This window comes from Trematomus bernacchii, unplaced genomic scaffold, assembly GCF_902827165.1.
Source record: "Trematomus bernacchii unplaced genomic scaffold, fTreBer1.1, whole genome shotgun sequence".
Lineage (NCBI taxonomy): Eukaryota > Metazoa > Chordata > Actinopteri > Perciformes > Nototheniidae > Trematomus > Trematomus bernacchii.
In genome coordinates, this window is record NW_022987803.1 from 5,472,705 (window position 1) to 5,494,871 (window position 22,167).

Below are 22,167 nucleotides of genomic sequence, written 5' to 3' on the forward strand. Positions count from 1 at the left end.
AAAATGGTGTAAGTGAAACCGTGCAAGTAAAGATGCATTAGTGAAAATACACTCAACTTCTTATATTAAAACAACTACTGGTAACTACAGATGTTGGTATTGTTTTGGATGTTGTAGTGTTTGGATGTGTAGTAACCAGAAGCATGTTAAAACTTGCAATGAAAACAAAGATAATTTGACCATACGTTTTTGGTACATATTGATGATAATGTTCTATTGCTGAGAACAGCTGCTAACGTAGAAGAGTAATGTAAACATTTGTATATTTCCCTTACCTGTTGTTGGAGACCTTGTGGTTGTTGGAGACATTGTGGTTGTTGGAGACCTTGTGGTTGTTGGAGACATTGTGGTTGTTGGAGACATTGTGGTTGTTGGAGACCTTGTGGTTGTTGGAGACATTGTGGTTGTTGGAGACCTTGTGGTTGTTGGAGACACTGTGGTTGTTGGAGACATTGTGGTTGTTGGAGACATTGTGGTTGTTGGAGACCTTGTGGTTGTTGGAGACACTGTGGTTGTTGGAGACATTGTGGTTGTTGGAGACATTGTGGTTGTTGGAGACCTTGTGGTTGTTGGAGACATTGTGGTTGTTGGAGACATTGTGGTTGTTGGAGACATTGTGGTTGTTGGAGACATTGTGGTTGTTGGAGACCTTGTGGTTGTTGGAGACCTTGTGGTTGTTGGAGACCTTGTGGTTGTTGGAGACATTGTGGTTGTTGGAGACCTTGTGGTTGTTGGAGACCTTGTGGTTGTTGGAGACCTTGTGGTTGTTGGAGACCTTGTGGTTGTTGGAGACCTTGTGGTTGTTGGAGACATTGTGGTTGTTGGAGACCTTGTGGTTGTTGGAGACCTTGTGGTTGTTGGAGACATTGTGGTTGTTGGAGACCTTGTGGTTGTTATAGACCTTGTGGTTGTTGGAGACATTGTGGTTGTTGGAGACATTGTGGTTGTTGGAGACATTGTGGTTGTTGGAGACCTTGTGGTTGTTGGAGACATTGTGGTTGTTGGAGACCTTGTGGTTGTTGGAGACACTGTGGTTGTTGGAGACATTGTGGTTGTTGGAGACACTGTGGTTGTTGGAGACATTGTGGTTGTTGGAGACCTTGTGGTTGTTGGAGACATTGTGGTTGTTGGAGACCTTGTGGTTGTTGGAGACCTTGTGGTTGTTGGAGACCTTGTGGTTGTTGGAGACATTGTGGTTGTTGGAGACATTGTGGTTGTTATAGACCTTGTGGTTGTTGGAGACATTGTGGTTGTTGTAGTGGTCACAACTGCAGCCATTGTTGAGTCTGAAAAGACCATTTCATAATTATGTTGGTTAAGCTGAACAATACACACCTTAACAAGTCAAGTAGATCATTAGTACATTTAGTTTCAAGAGCAGGGCCAAGCCTTAAAAACAGCAATGATCACCTGTGAACCCTACCAACATATCTGAGCACCGTTTGTCTCGAATTACTCGACGACAGACTTGAATCATGCCCTCAAGTATTATCACAGTCTTTTTGTCACTCCACTATCCTTACCTCAGACTTTGATTCTGTCAAACTATCTACTGGCTGACAGTTGCAGCAAATGCAAGCTAGTAGCCCTCCTTGGTTACATCAATTATGCCATTTGCCATTCCTCAAGCAAAATCCTTCCTGTCCGACCTGCATAAAGCTGCAGCCCTCCCTAACTCTACAATAGAGCTGGAAGATGCATGAAAGATGGAAAAGCGTCTTGGCAAGATTTGTTGTCTTGGAATTGCATCTCCTTCTTCTACAAGCTCTTTATCACCAAACCTGAGGATATTGATCTCGGCTCACAGCTCCCGCTTGTCTTTATCTTTGCTCCATGTGCTAGAAGCCATCTTTATAGCTGTTGTTCTTTGCTGGTCTAGGAAATCCATACTTGTCCACACAGAAAACACACATTGATCCTTCATCTAGATTCTTAAAATATATACATCTTGTTCTTTAGACATCATGCAGCTCCCGCGCAGACTTACTTGAATCTCAGCTCAACACCAGTTCATTCTTTGGGCATCCCACATTTCTGGTTACCACCACATCATTGCTGATTCATTGTATTGTTTCTCTTTACAGAATATCAGACAAGTCCCAGAATCGGATCTCCATCCCATACCAGTCCTACCATTAAACTAGTCACTGGCCAACACTGTCCTTTTACTTCCCATTCCCATGTTCGTGTTGACCAAAGGCTTGCAAAAACAGGCACCTTCTCTTAAAGTTAGACAACTACCACTCATTTCTGACCTTTTCAGCCTTTGCATCTGTTCTCTAAGCTCAGGCTACATGTCCCCCATTGTTGATATAACCTCAAACCATTTTTTCTTACCGAAACAGGAATAATGGCCTAATGCATTGAGAAAAAGTCAACAGCAATTCAAGCATTTCCTTAGAACACTGTTCGAGTTATTTGGATCAAACCCTACAGGTCCTCAGTCACTGTTCATCTCGAGCATATACATTCTTAATAATCTCACCAATCTTCATCATGGACACACTCAACTCAGCTGGATTTAAATAAGCTTGTGTGGAGTTTATACCAATTGAAGCAATGGTTGTTCAGTCTGAAAGAACAATATCATAACCATTGTTTGTTAAGATGAAGAATTCATTTGACAAATCAATTTAGACAATAACCAACAACACAGAAAAGTTATCTAACAATTGTTATTTTGCACTGACTTGTTTTTGCTGACATTGTGGGTGTTGGAGGGTTCACCCCGGTTGTAGTGACTGTTGTTGAGACTAACAACCCAATTTTACAATCATTTTTGTTAAGCTGAAGAATGAATCTGACAAGTCAACTAAGAAAATATCTGCCAACATGGTGAAGTCAGAGAGCAATCGTTTCGTTGCATTTACTTTTTGTTGTTGTCATTGTTTGTGTTGTAGTGTTCACACCTGATGTAGCAACTGCTGATGTGTTTAAAAAAGAGAAGATCCTTGTTTTATTTGTTTGGTAAGAAATCAATCTGACAAGTCAACTAAGACTTTAGCTACCAACATAGTAGTCATATAGAAATAGTTTTTTCTGCACGTAATTGTTGTTGGTGACATTGTTGGTTAGTGTTCACAACTGTTGTAGAAACTGTTGTTGCCCCTTAATATATTGTCCTGCCCCCCAAATAACTCATAAACAGTTTGTTGTAGACTCTTATGAAAGGCATCGTTGCACTCAACAGCGATCCTGTTTATTGGATGATGGTTTCCCCAACCCCTTTCATAACAAATGAACCATGAACCCATTGGCCCGTTCTCATTTCATCAAATTCCCCTCCTCGACTCCTATCCTCGAGACTTAGTCCCGCCCACAGGAGATGCGAGCGGAGGAGCCGAGGAGGGGAGCCGAGGAGAGAGGAGGGGAAGCAGCAGGCGGTTAGAGAAATGAGAACTCCTCTCCTCTGAGCGGTCATTTTAAAGAGACGTCCATTAATGATGACAGGAGGCACAGCAGCACACTGTCTGATGGACAGATGTGTTCATGACGACTTATATATTTACTTTTAATTCATTCACAGTGCGGTATAATGAGACAATAACAGGCTACAGACACACACACACACACACACGTATATATTTATATAAATATATACAATTTCAGAATCAAACAGAGCACTCTCATAATAACGTAACACTATCAGAGACTGGATATCCCCCCCTCTCCCCTCTCTGGTCGCTACAATGAGGGAAATAAATGACGGGCCAAAAGTTTTATTTACAAGTAAGCAGAGGACACTAAACCAACTGAGACCTGTCTGTCCGCTGCATCTACGCACACACTGTACCACACACACCTACACTACACACACGCACCTACAGCTCCTAAAGCATAATCAGGCTACAGCCGTTGTGTATTTTATTATGTGAAGCACTAAATGGTTTTAGAAAAATATTGACTTTGTTTGTAGATATCTACTAAACTAAAGCAAATAAAGAGAGTAGGCCTGTTATACTGAGTGATATATATTATACACACTGCTCTGCTTTCTGCACGGACCTCACAGCTGTTCTCACTGTAAACATCGCGTCGCGATGAAAGCAGTTAATAAAATAATATCCAGGGGATGCATGCAGAGCTGTCATTGGCTGAGATAAGTCCGGCCGTACGTCTCGACTCTTTGAAACATCACTGTTGCCGGAAATGCATCCACGAAGGAGCCGTGGAGGACCCATCAGTGTATCCTCGGTTATAGCTCCTCCAGAGAGCCTCCTTGACGCTCAATGCTCGGTCCTCGAAGTGCATTTAGAGAAATGAGATGTCCTTCAACATGGTGCGCTAAAATTCATTTCCGGGTCACTACCGGAGGACCGAGGAGTCGAGGAGGGGGATTTGATGAAATGAGAACGGGCCCCTGTCGTAGAAAGGGAGTTCCTGTTGCATTAGTAACGATGTGCCCCGCCCCCACACTTTTGTCACGCCCCCTTACATATCATGAACCGTTTGCCGTAGACTGTTGTGGAAAGCATCATTGTACTCAGCAGAGTTCCTATTTCATTGGGGATTACATACTATTACTATTACATGTAATGTCATTACCATAGCGCCATTTTGAGACAATCGCTATTAAACAAGAAGATGTTGTAACTTAAAGATACATTATCCAAACTGCTCAAAAGGAATAAATGAAATACTGTCTTTTAAGTCTTACTTGTTGGTGGTGGAGTTGTTGAAGGAGGAGTTGTTGAAGGTGGAGTTGTTGGTGGTGGAGTTGTTGAAGGTGGAGTTGTTGGTGGTGGAGTGAGTTGTTGAAGGAGGGAGTTGTTTGAAGGAGGAGTTGTTTGAAGAGAGTGTTGAAGGAGAGTTGTTGAAGGAGGAGTTTGTTGAAGCGTTGTTGAGTGGAGTTGTTGAAGGTGGCGTTGTTGTCGGCCGCGTTGTTGCCGGTGCGTTGTTGTCGGTGGCGTTGTTGCCGGTGCGTTTGTTGCCGGCCGCGTTGTTGCCGGCTGCGTTGTTGCCGGCCGCGTTGTTGTCGGCCGCGTTGTTGTCGGCCGCGTTGTTGCCGGCGGTTGTTGCCGGTGCGTTGTTGCCGGCCGCGTTGTTGCCGGCCGCGTTGTTGCCGGCGGCGTTGTTGCCGGTGGCGTTGTTGCCGGCGGCGTTGTTGCCGGCGGCGTTGTTGGTGGTGGCCTTGTTGTCGCCGCGTTGTTGCCGGTGGCGTTGTTGTCGGCGGCGTTGTTGCCGGTGGCGTTGTTGCCGGTGGCGTTGTTGTCGGCCGCGTTGTTGCCGGTGGCGTGTTGTCGGCCGCGTTGTTGTCGGCCGCGTTGTTGCCGGCGGCGTTGTTGCCGGCCGCGTTGTTGCCGGTGGCGTTGTTGCCGGGTGGCGTTGTTGCCGGCCGCGTTGTTGCCGGCGGGTTGTTGCCGGGGTTTTGCCGGGGCGTTGTTGCCGGTGGAGTTGTTGCCGGTGGCGTTGTTGTCGGAGTTGTTGCCGGTGGCGTTGTTGTCGGCCGCGTTGTTGCGGTGGCGTTGTTGTCGGCCGCGTTGTTGTCGGCCGAGTTGTTGTCGGCCGCGTTGTTGCGGCGGCTTGTTGCCGGCCGCGTTGTTGCCGGCGGCGTTGTTGCCGGCGGCGTTGTTGCCGGTGGCGTTGTTGCCGGTGGCGTTGTTGTCGGACGCGTTGTTTGCCGGTGCGTTGTTGTCGGCCGCGTTGTTGCCGTGGCGTTGTTGTCGGTGGCGTTGTTGCCGGTGGCGTTGTTGCCGGCCGCGTTGTTGCCGGCGGCGTTGTTGCCGGTGGCGTTGTTGCCGGTGGACGTTGGTTGCCGGCGGCGTTGTTGCCGGCGGCGTTGTTGGTGGTAGGCCTTGTTGTCGGCCGCGTTGTTTGCCGGTGGCGTTTGTTGGTGGTGGCGTTGTTGCCGGCGGCGTTGTTGCCGGTGGCGTTGTTGAAGGTGGAGTTGTTGAAGGTGGAGTTGTTGAAGGTGGAGTTGTTGTAGCAATACAAGCTGGAATGTCTGTAAAAAGGAGAGAGAGGAGTCACTGCTGAATACAACAATAACAGAGAGTGAACTTAAGAAGATACTAGATTTTATTCTAAGGACTGTACAATGAATGTAGCAAAAACAATAAGCAATATTTATATAATCATGATGCCTATAGACATTCTGTAAAAAGAAAAGAAAACAATACTGAAGCTCATCAGTGGAAGCCATCTTTAACTTTGATAAGAGTGTATTTTATCTCTGTCACAGCAATTGTATAACCTGCAAAATAAATCTTGAAGAAGATGGAGAGAAAGTCTGTTACCATAAATGAACAAAAGTTTACAAGAGAGTTGGGTCATTTACATAATATGTTCATATGTGTTTTATTAACATGATATCCATACTTACTTGTATATCATGACATTTCTAGTTTGGCTTTTTTTTATATTACATTTGAGTAAAATAGAAAATGCAGGCCAGAATGCAGTGATTACTGCAGACCAACTTACTGTTTTGACCAGAAGGCTGGCAGTATTGTCCATCAGGAGGAATGGCATTGATGCATCCACATGTGTCACCAGTGATGTTGTCACAGGATGTATACTGTAAACACTGGTCACATGACCAACGATACTGATCCTCACATCTGCACTGGTAACCAGCACTGCTCGGAGAGCAAACTTGAGACCAAACAAAAACACAATTCATTTTACACATGTAATGACTTTTTCCAACTGTCATATTCATAAAGTGTGTTTTACAACTTTTAGATTCAAACTTTGGGTTGACAACACCAACACATATTTCACATATTTACATCATGTAGACCAATGTAAAATAAGCTTTTATCTGTACCTGTAGAAATGTTTACATCAAGGATTTGTGCATTGTTGAGGATAACGGGGTAACGGATGCTTCTCAGAATGGTACTCAGTTGATTTATTAGAGTGACATCTGTGGTGTTCAACTCAACCACAATGATGTATTCAAAGAGAATAGGAGGAGCTGCAGGGAGAGCATTTCAAAGGGAGTATACAGAAGATGCCTCACTTAAAATGAATATTGTAATGTTGTTTTTTCTAAATGAAATATTGTCCTTTAATTCTTACTTGTTGGTGATGTAGTTGTTGTTGTTGTTGTTGTTTGTTGGAAAAGTTGTGGTGATGGAGTTGTTCTAAGAAGAGTTGTTGGTGATGGAGTTGTTGGTGATGGGGTTGTTGTAAGAAGAGTTTGTTAGTGTTGGAGTTGTTGAAGGAAGAGTTGTTGTGGCGAGTTGTTGAAGGAGGAGTTGTTGGTGGAGGAGTTGTTGAAGGTGGAGTTGTTGGTGGTGGAGTTGTTGGTGGTGGAGTTGTTGAAGGTGGAGTTGTTGAAGGTGGAGTTGTTGGTGGTGGAGTTGTTGAAGGTGAGTTGTTTGAAGGTGGAGTTGTTGAAGGTGGAGTGTTGAAGGAGGAGTTGTTGAATGGGAGTTGTTGAAGGTGGAGGTTGTTGAAGGTGGAGTTGTTGAAGGAGGAGTGTTGAAGGAGGAGTTGTTTGAAGGTGGCGTTGTTGAAGGTGGAGTTGTTGCAAGGTGGAGTGTTGAAGGTGGAGTTGTTGAAGGTGGAGTTGTTGAAGGGAGGAGTTGTTGGAAGGTGGAGTTGTTGAAGGTGGATGTTTGTAGCAATACAAGCTGGAATGTCTGTAAAAAGGAAGAGAGAGGAGTCACTGCTGAATAGAACAATAACAGAGAGTGAAACTTAAGAAGATACTAGATTTTATTCTAGGACTGTACAATGAATGTAGCAAAAACAATAAGCAATATTTATATAATCATGATGCCTATAGACATTCTGTAAAAAGAAAAGAAAACAATACTGAAGTTCATCAGTGGAAGCCATCTTTAACTTTGATAAGAGTGTATTTTATCTCTGTCACAGCAATTGTATAACCTGCAAAATAAATCTTGAAGAAGATGGAGAGAAAGTCTGTTACCATAAATCAGGGGTCGGCAACCCCTGGCACGCGTGCCACCATTGGCATGCGGCACCGTAACCAGTGGCACACTAGGAATAAGTGGAATAAGTGTGCAAAATATGAAAAAATTATTTTCGGATCCTGAACGAGACCGCCGCCAGCGCGCGTCTCCCCGTTACCTGCAGAAGGAAGCCATGCACGCAACGCAGCCCCGCTCTCTTTAACTCCAGGCGACTTTCTGCCGCTTTCCTCCGTGGTGCAGTGCTGATCATTTCACCACGGAGGAAAGCACTTCACAAATTGCAGTACCCATAAGGAGCTGTACAAATGCCCCAGTTTTTGCGTGGCTGTGTCTTTAGTTGAAAGCCCAGTGGCGATCTGCTCATCTCTCATCGAAATAATATGCTACACTGGGGCGGACTGGCCATCTGTGTGTTCTGGAGAATCACAGAACGGACGATCGTCCTTATTATTATGCAGTTTAAACCAATTATTTAAATGTGTTTGTTAAATTCGGCATCATGTAAGTTGCGCTGACAGGTCCACACACTGCTTCCCCGCAGCGAGGCTCCCCCCGCCCTCCTGTTGAGAGTTCACAAGCGTCGAGCTCCGCACCCCCCCCCCCCCTTCCCCCGTTGATAATTCACGATCGTCGGCACGCTGATAACGAATTTTTTTTGTAATGGTACTTCATATCAAAAAGGTTGCCGACCCCTGCCATAAATGAACAAAAGTTTACAAGAGAGTTGGGTCATTTACATAATATGTTCATATGTGTTTTATTAACATGATATCCATACTTACTTGTATATCATGACATTTATAGTTTGACTTTTTTTATATTACATTTGAGTAAAATAGAAAATGCAGGCCAGAATGCAGTGATTACTGCAGACCAACTTACTGTTTTGACCAGAAGGCTGGCAGTATTGTCCATCAGGAGGAATGGCATTGATGCATCCACATGTGTCACCAGTGATGTTGTCACAGGATGTATACTGTAAACACTGGTCACATGACCAACGATACTGATCCTCACATCTGCACTGGTAACCAGCACTGCTCGGAGAGCAAACTTGAGACCAAACAAAAACACAATTCATTTTACACATGTAATGACTTTTTCCAACTGTCATATTCATAAAGTGTGTTTTACAACTTTTAGATTCAAACTTTGGGTTGACAACACCAACACATATTTCACATATTTACATCATGTAGACCAATGTAAAATAAGCTTTTATCTGTACCTGTAGAAATGTTTACATCAAGGATTTGTGCGTTGTTGAGGATAACGGGGTAACGGATGCTTCTCAGAATGGTACTCAGTTGATTTATTAGAGTGACATCTGTGGTGTTCAACTCAACCACAATGATGTATTCAAAGAGAATAGGAGGAGCTGCAGGGAGAGCATTTCAAAGGGAGTATACAGAAGATGCCTCACTTAAAATGAATATTGTAATGTTGTTTTTTCTAAATGAAATATTGTCCTTTAATTCTTACTTGTTGGTGATGTAGTTGTTGTTGTTGTTGTTGTTGTTGGAAGAGTTGTTGGTGATGGAGTTGTTCTAAGAAGAGTTGTTGGTGATGGAGTTGTTGGTGATGGGGTTGTTGTAAGAAGAGTTGTTAGTGTTGGAGTTGTTGAAGGAAGAGTTGTTGGTGGCGGAGTTGTTGAAGGAGTAGTTGTTGGTGGAGGAGTTGTTGAAGGTGGAGTTGTTGGTGGTGGAGTTGTTGAAGGTGGAGTTGTTGGTGGTGGAGTTTGTTGAAGGTGGAGTTGTTGGTGTTGGAGTTGTTGAAGGGTGGAGTTGTTGAAGGTGGAGTTGTTGAAGGTGGAGTTGTTGAAGGAGGAGTTGTTGAATGTGGAGTTGTTGAAGGTGGAGTTGTTGAAGGTGGAGTTGTTGAAGGAGGAGTTGTTGAAGGTGGAGTTGTTGAAGGTGGAGTTGTTGTAGCAATACAAGCTGGAATGTCTGTAAAAAGGAAGAGAGAGGAGTCACTGCTGAATAGAACAATAACAGAGAGTGAAACTTAAGAGATACTAGATTTTATTCTAGGACTGTACAATGAAGTGTAGCAAAAACAATAAGCAATATTTATATAATCATGATGCCTATAGACATTCTGTAAAAAGAAAGAAAACATACTGAAGTTCATCAGTGGAAGCCATCTTTAACTTTGATAAGAGTGTATTTATCTCTGTCACAGCAATTGTATAACCTGCAAAATAAATCTTGAAGAAGATGGAGAGAAAGTCTGTTACCATAAATCAGGGGTCGGCAACCCCTGGCAACGCGTGCCACCATTGGCATGCGGCACCGTAACCAGTGGCACACTAGGAATAAGTGGAATAAGTGTGCAAAATATGAAAAAATTATTTTCGGATCCTGAACGAGACCGCCGCCAGCGCGCGTCTCCCCGTTACCTGCAGAAGGAAGCCATGCACGCAACGCAGCCCCGCTCTCTTTAACTCCAGGCGACTTTCTGCCGCTTTCCTCCGTGGTGCAGTGCTGATCATTTCACCACGGAGGAAAGCACTTCACAAATTGCAGTACCCATAGGAGCTGTACAAATGCCCCAGTTTTTGCGTGGCTGTGTCTTTAGTTGAAAGCCCAGTGGCGATCTGCTCATCTCTCATCGAAATAATATGCTACACTGGGGCGGACTGGCCATCTGTGTGTTCTGGAGAATCACAGAACGGACGATCGTCCTTATTATTATGCAGTTTAAAACCAATTATTTAAATGTGTTTGTTAAATTCGGCATCATGTAAGTTGCGCTGACAGGTCCACACACTGCTTCCCCGCAGCGAGGCTCCCCCCGCCCTCCTGTTGAGAGTTCACAAGCGTCGAGCTCCGCACCCCCCCCCCCCCTTCCCCCGTTGATAATTCACGATCGTCGGCACGCTGATAACGATTTTTTTTTGTAATGGTACTTCATATCAAAAAGGTTGCCGACCCCTGCCATAAATGAACAAAAGTTTACAAGAGAGTTGGGTCATTTACATAATATGTTCATATGTGTTTTATTAACATGATATCCATACTTACTTGTATATCATGACATTTCTAGTTTGACTTTTTTTTATATTACATTTGAGTAAAATAGAAAATGCAGGCCAGAATGCAGTGATTACTGCAGACCAACTTACTGTTTTGACCAGAAGGCTGGCAGTATTGTCCATCAGGAGGAATGGCATTGATGCATCCACATGTGTCCCCAGTGATGTTGTCACAGGATGTATACTGTAAACACTGGTCACATGACCAACGATACTGATCCTCACATCTGCACTGGTAACCAGCACTGCTCGGAGAGCAAACTGGAGACCAAACAAAAACACAATTCATTTTACACATGTAATGACTTTTTCCAACTGTCATATTCATAAAGTGTGTTTTACAACTTTTAGATTCAAACTTTGGGTTGACAACACCAACACATATTTCACATATTTACATCATGTAAACCAATGTAAAATAAGCTTTTATCTGTACCTGTAGAAATGTTTACATCAAGGATTTGTGCGTTGTTGAGGATAACGGGGTAACGGATGCTTCTCAGAATGGTACTCAGTTGATTTATTAGAGTGACATCTGTGGTGTTCAACTCAACCAAAATGATGTATTCAAAGAGAATAGGAGGAGCTGCAGGGAGAGCATTTCAAAGGGAGTATACAGAAGATGCCTCACTTAAAATGAATATTGTAATGTTGTTTTTTCTAAATGAAATATTGTCCTTTAAGTCTTACTTGTTGGTGATGTAGTTGTTGTTGTTGTTGGAAGAGTTGTTGGTGATGGAGTTGTTGAAGGAAGAGTTGTTGGTGATGGAGTTGTTGAAGGAAGAGTTGTTGAAGGAAGAGTTGTTGGTGATGGAGTTGTTGAAGGAAGAGTTGTTGGTGATGGAGTTGTTGGTGATGGAGTTGTTGTAGGAAGAGTTGTTTGATGGATGTTGTTGTAGGAAGTTGTTGGTGCTGGAGTTGTTGTTGGTGATGGAGTTGTTGTGTAGGTGTTGTGTTGGTGCTGTGTTGTTGTGGAAGAGTTTGTTGGTGATGGAGTTGTTGTAGGAAGAGTTGTTGGTGATGGAGTTGTTGGTGATGGAGTTGTTGTAGGAAGAGTTGTTGGTGATGGAGTTGTTGTAGGAAGAGTTGTTGGTGATGATTTTGTAAGACGACAAAGGGTAAAGTCTGTAAGAAGTAAAGAGAGAGGAGTTCTTAGTTGATTGCTTCTGTATATGATAAGATGCATATTTTAAGAACTAGAGCTATCTGAATTGTTTGAATTCCCCATACTGTACGATTAATGTGACCCAAAGTGAATTTTCATATTAGTTTGAGAAAAAAGTTGAATATCATAATTGGGAACAAAAATCACTTTTGGTCATCATAAGTGACCCTAATCCTTTTTTACGTACATTTGAGTTAAAAACAATAAAATACAATTATAGATTCTCTACAACATATGGCAGTGTTTCCAAAGTTGTCCTTCTGACTCAGGCCAGCTCCTGTCTTTCGACAACCCAAAAGCAAGCAATTACATAGTGAGACACAGGGATTGTCATGCAATTAAGGATAAAGATTTTGAAAATAAGGCACATCAAATGCTGGCAAGAATGCAGTGATTACTGCAGACCAACTTACTGTTTTGACCAGAAGGCTGGCAGTATTGTCCATCAGGAGGAATGGCATTGATGCATCCACATGTGTCACCAGTGATGTTGTCACAGGATGTATACTGTAAACACTGGTCACATGACCAACGATACTGATCCTCACATCTGCACTGGTAACCAGCACTGCTCGGAGAGCAAACTTGAGACCAAACAAAAACACAATTCATTTTACACATGTAATGACTTTTTCCAACTGTCATATTCATAAAGTGTGTTTTACAACTTTTAGATTCAAACTTTGGGTTGACAACACCAACACATATTTCACATATTTACATCATGTAGACCAATGTAAAATAAGCTTTTATCTGTACCTGTAGAAATGTTTACATCAAGGATTTGTGCGTTGTTGAGGATAACGGGGTAACGGATGCTTCTCAGAATGGTACTCAGTTGATTTATTAGAGTGACATCTGTGGTGTTCAACTCAACCACAATGATGTATTCAAAGAGAATAGGAGGAGCTGCAGGGAGAGCATTTTAAAGAAAAACAAATACAGTTGATGTCTCACTTGTAAATAATATTATCATTTGGTTTTTGTTTTATAAAATACTGTCCTTTAAGTCTTACTTGTTGGTGATGGAGTTGTAAGAAGAGTTGTTGGTGATGGAGTTGTAAGAAGAGTTGTTGGTGATGGAGTTGTAAGAAGAGTTGTTGGTGATGGAGTTGTTGGTGATGGAGTTGTTGTAGGAAGAGTTGTTGGTGATGGAGTTGTTGTAGGAAGAGTTGTTGGTGATGGAGTTGTTGTTGGTGATGGAGTTGTTGTAGGAAGAGTTGTTGGTGATGGAGTTGTTGTAGGAAGAGTTGTTGAAGGAAGAGTTGTTGGTGATGGAGTTGTTGAAGGAAGAGTTGTTGGTGATGGAGTTGTTGGTGATGGAGTTTGTTGTAGGAAGTTGTTGGTGATGGAGTTGTTTGTAGGAAGAGTTGTTGGTGATTTAGTTTTTATGGAGTTGTTGTAAAGAGTTGTGATGGAGTTTTGTAGGAAGAGTTGTTATATTTGTTGTTAGTTGTTGTATGGAGTTTTGGTGATGGAGTTGTTGTAAGAGTTGTTGGTGATGGAGTTGTTGTAGGAAGAGTTGTTGGTGATGGAGTTGTTGTAAGACGACAAAGGGTAAAGTCTGTAAGAAGTAAAAGAGAGAGGAGTTCTTAGTTGATTGCTTCTGTATATGATAAGATGCATATTTTAAGAACTAGAGCTATCTGAATTGTTTGAATTCCCCATACTGTACGATTAATGTGACCCAAAGTGAATTTTCATATTAGTTTGAGAAAAAAGTTGAATATCATAATTGGGAACAAAAATCACTTTTGGTCATCATAAGTGACCCTAATCCTTTTTTACGTACATTTGAGTTAAAAACAATAAAATACAATTATAGATTCTCTACAACATATGGCAGTGTTTCCAAAGTTGTCCTTCTGACTCAGGCCAGCTCCTGTCTTTCGACAAACCCAAAAGCAAGCAATTACATAGTGAGACACAGGGATTGTCATGCAATTAAGGATAAAGATTTTGAAAATAAGGCACATCAAATGCTGGCAAGAATGCAGTGATTACTGCAGACCAACTTACTGTTTTGACCAGAAGGCTGGCAGTATTGTCCATCAGGAGGAATGGCATTGATGCATCCACATGTGTCACCAGTGATGTTGTCACAGGATGTATACTGTAAACACTGGTCACATGACCAACGATACTGATCCTCACATCTGCACTGGTAACCAGCACTGCTCGGAGAGCAAACTTGAGACCAAACAAAAACACAATTCATTTTACACATGTAATGACTTTTTCCAACTGTCATATTCATAAAGTGTGTTTTACAACTTTTAGATTCAAACTTTGGGTTGACAACACCAACACATATTTCACATATTTACATCATGTAGACCAATGTAAAATAAGCTTTTATCTGTACCTGTAGAAATGTTTACATCAAGGATTTGTGCGTTGTTGAGGATAACGGGGTAACGGATGCTTCTCAGAATGGTACTCAGTTGATTTATTAGAGTGACATCTGTGGTGTTCAACTCAACCACAATGATGTATTCAAAGAGAATAGGAGGAGCTGCAGGGAGAGCATTTTAAAGAAAAACAAATACAGTTGATGTCTCACTTGTAAATAATATTATCATTTGGTTTTTGTTTTATAAAATACTGTCCTTTAAGTCTTACTTGTTGGTGATGGAGTTGTAAGAAGAGTTGTTGGTGATGGAGTTGTAAGAAGAGTTGTTGGTGATGGAGTTGTAAGAAGAGTTGTTGGTGATGGAGTTGTTATAAGAGGACAAGCTGTAACATCTGTAAGAAGTCAAAGAGAGGAGTTCCTTGGTAATTGCTTCTCTTTGTTATACGATGCATATTTTAAGAGCTTGAAAAAGGGCTATCAGAATATAAAAAGATGATATACTGTACAATAAATGTGACCAAAATAATTAGTGATAATGATATCATGATACCAATAGACATTTAAAAACAGAAATATAACAATATTAAGCTTTAGTGGAATCTATCTTTACATTTGATTATTGTGCGTTTTATCTGTTTTACTACTAATGAAAATAGATATACTAGAAAGATAAAGAAAAGTCTGTTCCCATAACCAAAGTGAAAAAGAAAAATGATGGATTGTTTACATGACATTATCATTTGTGTTTATTATATAACCAGTACATTTGAATATCACTCACTTCATTTTCTGGATATAACAATTTAAATGAATGGAGTCCTCTTACATTCGAAGAGGACTAGGGCCACAAATGAATTACATTTTTTAGATCTGACCAAAACTGCATTTAATAATATATAAGAATAGTGACTTTAATCGCAGTGATGTTGTCACAGGATGTATACTTTAAACACTGGTCACATGACCAACGATACTGATCCTCACATCTGCACTGAGGACAAGCTGTTAAATCTGTCACATGGGAGAGAAAGTGGAGTTGCTGCTGAGTAGAAACAACTATAAAGGGTGAGACTAATAAGATAGTTACTACTGTATATTGTCACACGCACATTTTAAAAGCTTGAATTAGGGCTGTCACAACTTTCACAATTAAAAAAAAGAAAAAGAATGCTGAATTATTTACATCATATTATAATGTGGTTTATTAACATGATATACATACTTACTTATATGTCGTGACATCGCTAGTTTGAACAAAACTTACTATATATTTCTGAATATTATATTTAAAAGTCATCTTACATTTTTACATCTTACTATTGTGGTTTTCCCTTTCCTGTATTGTGTTCTATAGGTTTGTGTGCATGTAAATGGCCTGCAAAGGCTAAAATCCCTGTGTTCCCTCCAGAAGGAGTCTCTTCCCACACACTCCCTCCCTACCTGAAACGCCTCCATTGGACTCCTTTGTTTGCTTCAGTAACATAGTGACATCACTATGTAACACTTGTGCTTCTATAGGCTAGCGTTCTTATACATTGTCCGTAAAAGGCTAAGGGGCGGGACATTTCCGACACATCTCTAAGCGCCTGACCAATCACAAAGACGACCAGCTAACCAATCAGAGCAGACTGGGCTCTGGTTTCAGACAGAGGGTGAAAAGAGGTGCTGCAGCACAGGCAGTATGAGAAAAATAAAGAGCTTTTTGAACATTAAAGCATGGAGACATGTCACAGGAGAGGCAGAAAATAGAAATATGATCCTAAAAGTAAACAAACCTGAAAACCAACTTACTGTATTGATCAGCAGGCTGGCAGTATTGTCCATCAGGAGGAATGGCATTGATGCATCCACATGTGTTGCTTGTATTACCATCACATTTCCCATAGGTGTCACACTTATCACACGGCCAAAGATAGTCATTTTCACAGCGGCACTGAAACCCAGTGTTATCTTGGCTGCAAACTTTAAAGAGAATAACATATTTTCTCTTGTGAAAAAGGCAGAAGTTTGAAATAGATATTAAAAAAGGATATCATGCATTTGTTCTTACCTGTGGTGATATTGGCATCTAATATGTTAACTGAGGAGCTGATCTGGACAGGAAAAGGAAGACTGTTCAGGACGTTTCTCAGCTGATCCGCATCGCTGGTATTCACCTCGATAATAATCTGGTATTCATAAAATACTAAAGGTACTGTAGAAAAAGAGAGTCGAATTAGAGACAATTATTTGCAAGTAATTTGTTCCAAATCTAGGTCATGTCATGACATGACTCAGGCAAAATTGCTGAGTGAAGATTGTGAAATTCAATTATGGTCAAGAATAGATATTCATATTTCTCGCATCCTCATTCTTTTCATCTTGTCATATTGTTTGATATTTTCTGTTTGCTCATTTAGATTTGCTCATGTAAATGTAATACGAGGTCACCTTGAAAGGACACAAATACTTTTTTTAAATAACCAAATACAGATTACAGTGCCGAAAAAAATAACAGTAAATATTATATCCATATGTGTGATGTTACTTTAAATGTAAAAGTGTATCACCTGTCTGTGGCACGCAGTATTGTCCATTGGTAGGAATACTGTTGATACACCCACACGTGTTGTCAATGATGTCATCACAGGCTCCATATGTATTACAGTTGCTTAATGACCACACATACTGTTCCTCACATCTGCACTGGAAGTTTGTACCATTTGGGTAACAAACTACATAAAAACAAACAATTAAACAGACATTATAATCAGTTATAATGCTTTGTAGCTTACCACAACTCAAAGTTCCTCTGCCTTACATGTCAAGATGTATCCATTCACACACATTTATAAACTGATAGCAGGGTTAACAAGTTGACAAACTGGACTCATGAGGATCTATCTCATGCTTATTTCCACACTTTCTGCTGTGCCTTGGGAGATACTTTGCTATGGTATCTTTGCCCAATGACACTCCAACGCAGACTGAAGGAGCAGGACCATTGATCTTCGGATTAGTTGACGACCAACTTTACATCCTGAGCCACAGCCAACCACTTAAATGAATAACTGCCTTCTGTGTTGTGCATGGCTCCAAATTGTTGCCAAGCGATGCATTCCAAGTTGAAATTATTATATCAGATGACAGCTGTATGTAGCGGCACAAGCCAGCACGGAAGGTAACCATACTGGCTGTGTTCACTGCAAGGCTCTGTGCCCAACCACGTGGTGAGAAAAGAGCAGATTTACTTCCCCTGCTAGCCTAGTACAGCTGGCATCTGATTGGTTGCGAAGGTCAGCGTTAAACAAGGTCGAAGTTGAAATTATTTGACCTTTGAACGCCGTGCTTGGTGACAATTTTGAGTGATGTGCGACGCCAATAGAAGCGCTTCCGCCTAGTCGGGCAGCACTGCTCTCTCCAAAAGATACACAACTGCAACGTGAGTGCAGAGCCGTTTTGACGTGTATCATGTGAATGCAGCTTAATGGTCAGAAAGATGTCCCATTGGACCAATATGTCCAACAGCACATTACCCCCAAAAAACAACCACCTATTGTTTGAAGGCCCCTTCGCTCCAAAGATAAACCCTCCCTGCGCAACAAACAGAAGCAAATAGATTATTGTTATGCAGACTGATGGACCTTCATGATATTTTTCCTGTTGGGAAAGGCATGACCTGCTCTCCTCTACCCTTTGCCATAGTAAACTTGCCAACATAAAAACACTTTCGGCAGGCACAATCTGATTACACCATTCTGCCTAATAATTAGCCATGTACTTCTGCTCCTTGGACTGGGACTAGGTGTTTGGTTTCTAGGTGCTGGATGAATAGGATTTAGGTCCAATGGGACATATTTTAGATTATATTGTGTTGAGAAGTAATGGTCTGTTCAAACATGCATTACTCTGGACCAGAGGTTGCGGTAGACTTTTTCGCTGCCCGTCATTTTGACGGACAGGATCGTACAATTTCCGTCAAAATCCATTATTCCCCGTCGGTCTGTACACCTCGCGGGAGCGCGCCACAGCGTAAAGCACTGCGGCACACAATTCAAGATAAAGATACCCTTATTACTTATCGTAGCTGCACATACAATATAGCCGATTAAAGCTGAGACTCCACTGATTATTTAAGTATAGTATCATCACTGAGCGATCCGAACTTGCGACAGGGGAAGCAAACACAGACATCACAACACGTACCTTTACGGAGCTTTTACGGCAGATCGTCTCACCGTAGCTGTCAATTAGGTCAAAAGACGCGTTCAATGGCATTAAAACGAAAAAAAAAGTGGGGTTTTTTGGCAAAATCTCTCTAAAAAGGTCAAATTTCACTTGTTTTGCATCAATCTTGATACAGGGTACTTATTATATGTTGTACTTTGGATTCCTAAAGCTTTTAGTCTACTAACCCATCATCCAAGGGTAGTTTTCACTATAAGTAAAAAATAATATTTGGACGGACACTATAATTTACAGTTTTTTACTATGTAAAATCTGAATTTTCTTTAAAATAAAAAACATCTATATTGATTCTGACTTTTCTACATCCAACTCACAGGTTTATCATTACTTTGAGAATAAAGATTATTAATTTAACCCTTTTAGAAGGGAAGATATGGTCATTTGTTCTGGGAATGTCATTTTCGAGCCTGAGACCTGAAAAACAGGCTCAGGGCTTAAGAGGTTAAAGGGGACCTATCATGCAAAATGCACTTTTGTACGTCTTTATACATGAATATGTGTCCCCGGTGTTCCAGGGAACTCACCAAGTGTCAGAAAACACAACCCTCTCTATTTTCCTCCATACCCAAATCTCTAAAAAAGGGGCTGCAACGGAGCTGATAAAAACTGATCCAGATTTGAACACTGTCCTGACGTCAGGACGGTGGCGCTACGGCTATTGGGCCAACTCCACCAATCAGGAGGAGACAGCCACAGCCATTGCCGTTCGAAAGCGCTGGAGACGCTGTAGTACATATGCCAGGCCTGTAAGTGGCGCTGTAGTCTGCCACAAAAGCAGCGAAGAATACTTCCCGCCCATAGTTACCATGGTTACCCTTTTGTTTATTCTCCGCTGTGGCTTTCTTTCTCCCTCCCCGAGGCAAGCGCTTGCTCCCGCTGCAATGCAATCCCTCCCCGTCGAGGCAAGCACTGTAATTCTCTCCGGTTAGTCCACCAGCAGATGACAAACACCCACCTCTCCGCCTCTTCCAAGGAACGAGGGGACCGTGCGGCAGAGTTTCAGTTTCAGTTTGTTTCGCCGGTCAAGATGTCCGTTAAAGTTTAAATCTTCCGGACAAAATGGTCTTGCCGGTCAAAGGTCTTCTTTGTTATTTATTGAGCTTTAAAACAAATGAATAACAACTCTATATAATAAAACACGAGGACGGAGATCTCTTTTTCTCCCCCTCTTCTGACAGCCCAGCAGCTGATCAGAGCACGGCTCACCTCTCCTGCAGGGGGGCGTGGTCAGCAGAATCAGACCCGTAGACAGCAAACAGCACATAGAGCGAAATGAGGCATGGCTAAAATGCATGATCTGTTTGGTATTTTGTAAACAGAAACGTATAAATATACCTTATATAGGTATGGCCCTACAATATATCATTTAAATATAGCATGATAGGTTTCCTTTAAATAACTCAGACGAAGCTCATGTCTGAGGTCGGAAGGTAAACAGACGCCTCATATACAGCAGGTGGGTCGTGGCAGTATACGCGGGAGATTTTTCTTCTTCTTCTTCTCTCGGTTTTTTGGCGGATTGCAACTTTAAGGTGCATACCGCCACCTACTGTACTCGCCGTGAAGTTGTTTGCAGCCTGCCAGTAAACCCAAAGCAGAAGAAGAAGAAGTGACGTCAGCGGCTTCATTTGCCTAATCCACCCCCAGGAACTCATTTTGGTGTGAACGCGATCTGCTTTAGTTCATGAGAACTAAAAGAGTTCTCATGAACTATTGTGGGGAAAGTACTTGGTGTGAACGCGCCTAATGAGAAGGGAAAGTCCCAATTTTAGAGGACGAATGTATAATATAAAATAAAGTGTGTTTAAACAAAAATAGTTTAGTGATATGAAGGTCAAGAGAGCATATTCTCGCATTGCACTTTGTCCACAGTTAATAAGTGAGCCATTACTCCGTAAACACTTGAAAGAAAATAGAATTGATTGAATTGAATGTATCACATGGTCAAATGTGGGAAAAATGACACAGTTCACTTTAATACCCAGGCGCCCTTTGTCTTGTCTAACAACATTTTCCCCCCATGCTTTTACCACCATGCTTACCTGTGGTGATGGTAATGTGTGTGACGTTCACAGTTGGACCCAAGGCTAGGGAAAAGCCACCGGCATCCAGGATGCTTCTAAGGACGTCCACGGTCCCAATATCAGTAAAATTCAGCTCAACATCCACATCGTACTCAACCTGAGCCAGAAGCCCTGTAGTAAAAAACAACATGATTTAGGGTCTCTTTTGGTTAAAGGACATATCAATGTAGAGAAATCACTCAAATTAAGCTGTAGTAATTTAAAGTAATACGTAAAGGTAGGGTAGGTAAGTTTGAGAAACCGGCTCGAGATACACTTTTTGTTATATTCCATGGAATGCTCTTAACATCCCGATAGCAATGAATATCTTAAGTGCTTTGACAAAAAATCCATAAAAAAATGTCATCTGTGGAAGCCTTAGTACTGTAAAAAGCACGACCAATCATTTTAGCCGGCCCGGCTAAAATAACTGGATGGCCTACCTGCCTGTCAGCCTTCCATCTGTGCACAAATTTATATCGTGCCCTCATTGGTCATGTGCGCGTTTGTGTGTGTTGGAGGAGGGGCTCTATAAGGAAGTGGCAGATTTTCTCCGGTTGTGTATTTTCAAATTCTAGCGATCTCGAGCCGGTTTCTCAAACTTACCTACCCTACCTTTAAGTGTTTTATCTTAGAGCTAATGGTCTATTAATGATCACTCTCTAAATATAAAATAACTTTACTGAGCAGTTAACCCAGGGATGGGCAAACTTTTTGGCTCGGGGGCCACTATGAGTTTTAACATTTGACAGACGGGGCCGGGCCAGTAGCAGATCGGTAACAAAATATTTAGCTGTCCACTCCTCATTATACACTCGGCAAAGGTAAATTGTGTCTAGAGTGCGCCATCTAGTGGGATCAACTGAAATGCCGGGTATTGCAGGAAAAAGGCAAAATGAATGCGGTCTTTACTATCATTTGGACAATTTTGTACCAATATTCGGTGGGCCGGATTCAAAAGCCCAACGGGCCGTAGTTTGCCCATGCCTGAGTTAACAGAGCCAGCCAGCTAACCAATCAGAGCAGACTGGGCTCTGGTTTCAGACAGAGGGTGAAAAGAGGTGCTGCAGCACAGGCAGTATGAGAAAAATAAAGAGCTTTTTGAACATTAACCTGTTAAGCCCGAGAGACCCCGGTACCGGGGCACTGCCGCAACATCTTGCAGGAAACAGTGTCTGAGGGCATGTTCATTTAATAAAACTATGAATGTTTTATATCCATGTAACGGGAAGAAACTCATCTAACTGATCATTTTTTTTTTTTTTTAAAAGAAAACCCACAATGCTAACACTGAGCCTCTGAATTAGCATGAGCGAAAAATGCACCTTACTGCACCAAAAATCACTCACAAAACCTTATTATTTATCTTTTCACCACATCCAACACATCGATTCACATCGTGAGGTGACACATAATCTATTGACACCGACATTACCACT

At 41.8% G+C, this 22,167-nt stretch overlaps 1 protein-coding gene and 3 long non-coding RNA genes across 4 annotated transcripts in view; all 4 read right to left on the bottom strand.

The window, feature by feature from the left end:
• Positions 1–22,167, bottom strand: part of LOC117498600 — a 60,730-nt gene that overhangs the window by 16,570 nt on the left and 21,993 nt on the right. Inside the window, exons 7-19 of the mRNA XM_034150795.1 lie at positions 20,708–20,860; positions 16,988–17,152; positions 16,489–16,632; positions 16,230–16,400; positions 14,708–14,830; positions 14,451–14,600; positions 14,105–14,275; positions 9,530–9,832; positions 9,115–9,264; positions 8,864–8,939; positions 7,185–7,589; positions 4,658–5,944; positions 290–1,286 (exon numbers count right to left, since the gene is read on the bottom strand). Of these exons, the coding sequence (XP_034006686.1) occupies positions 290–1,286; positions 4,658–5,944; positions 7,185–7,589; positions 8,864–8,939; positions 9,115–9,264; positions 9,530–9,832; positions 14,105–14,275; positions 14,451–14,600; positions 14,708–14,830; positions 16,230–16,400; positions 16,489–16,632; positions 16,988–17,152; positions 20,708–20,860 (4,295 nt within the window). The remainder of the gene's footprint in view (positions 1–289; positions 1,287–4,657; positions 5,945–7,184; positions 7,590–8,863; positions 8,940–9,114; positions 9,265–9,529; positions 9,833–14,104; positions 14,276–14,450; positions 14,601–14,707; positions 14,831–16,229; positions 16,401–16,488; positions 16,633–16,987; positions 17,153–20,707; positions 20,861–22,167) is intronic.
• On the bottom strand, positions 5,866–7,058 carry LOC117498369. The gene is made up of 4 exons (XR_004557575.1): positions 7,024–7,058; positions 6,770–6,919; positions 6,424–6,594; positions 5,866–5,944 (listed from the first exon to the last, which is right to left on the bottom strand). It is a non-coding gene; the product is annotated as an uncharacterized LOC117498369 (long non-coding RNA).
• Positions 7,566–9,531, bottom strand: LOC117498367. Its single transcript, XR_004557573.1, has 4 exons — positions 9,369–9,531; positions 9,115–9,264; positions 8,769–8,939; positions 7,566–7,589 (listed from the first exon to the last, which is right to left on the bottom strand). It is a non-coding gene; the product is annotated as an uncharacterized LOC117498367 (long non-coding RNA).
• Positions 12,022–13,141, bottom strand: LOC117498368. The gene is made up of 4 exons (XR_004557574.1): positions 13,102–13,141; positions 12,845–12,994; positions 12,499–12,669; positions 12,022–12,045 (listed from the first exon to the last, which is right to left on the bottom strand). It is a non-coding gene; the product is annotated as an uncharacterized LOC117498368 (long non-coding RNA).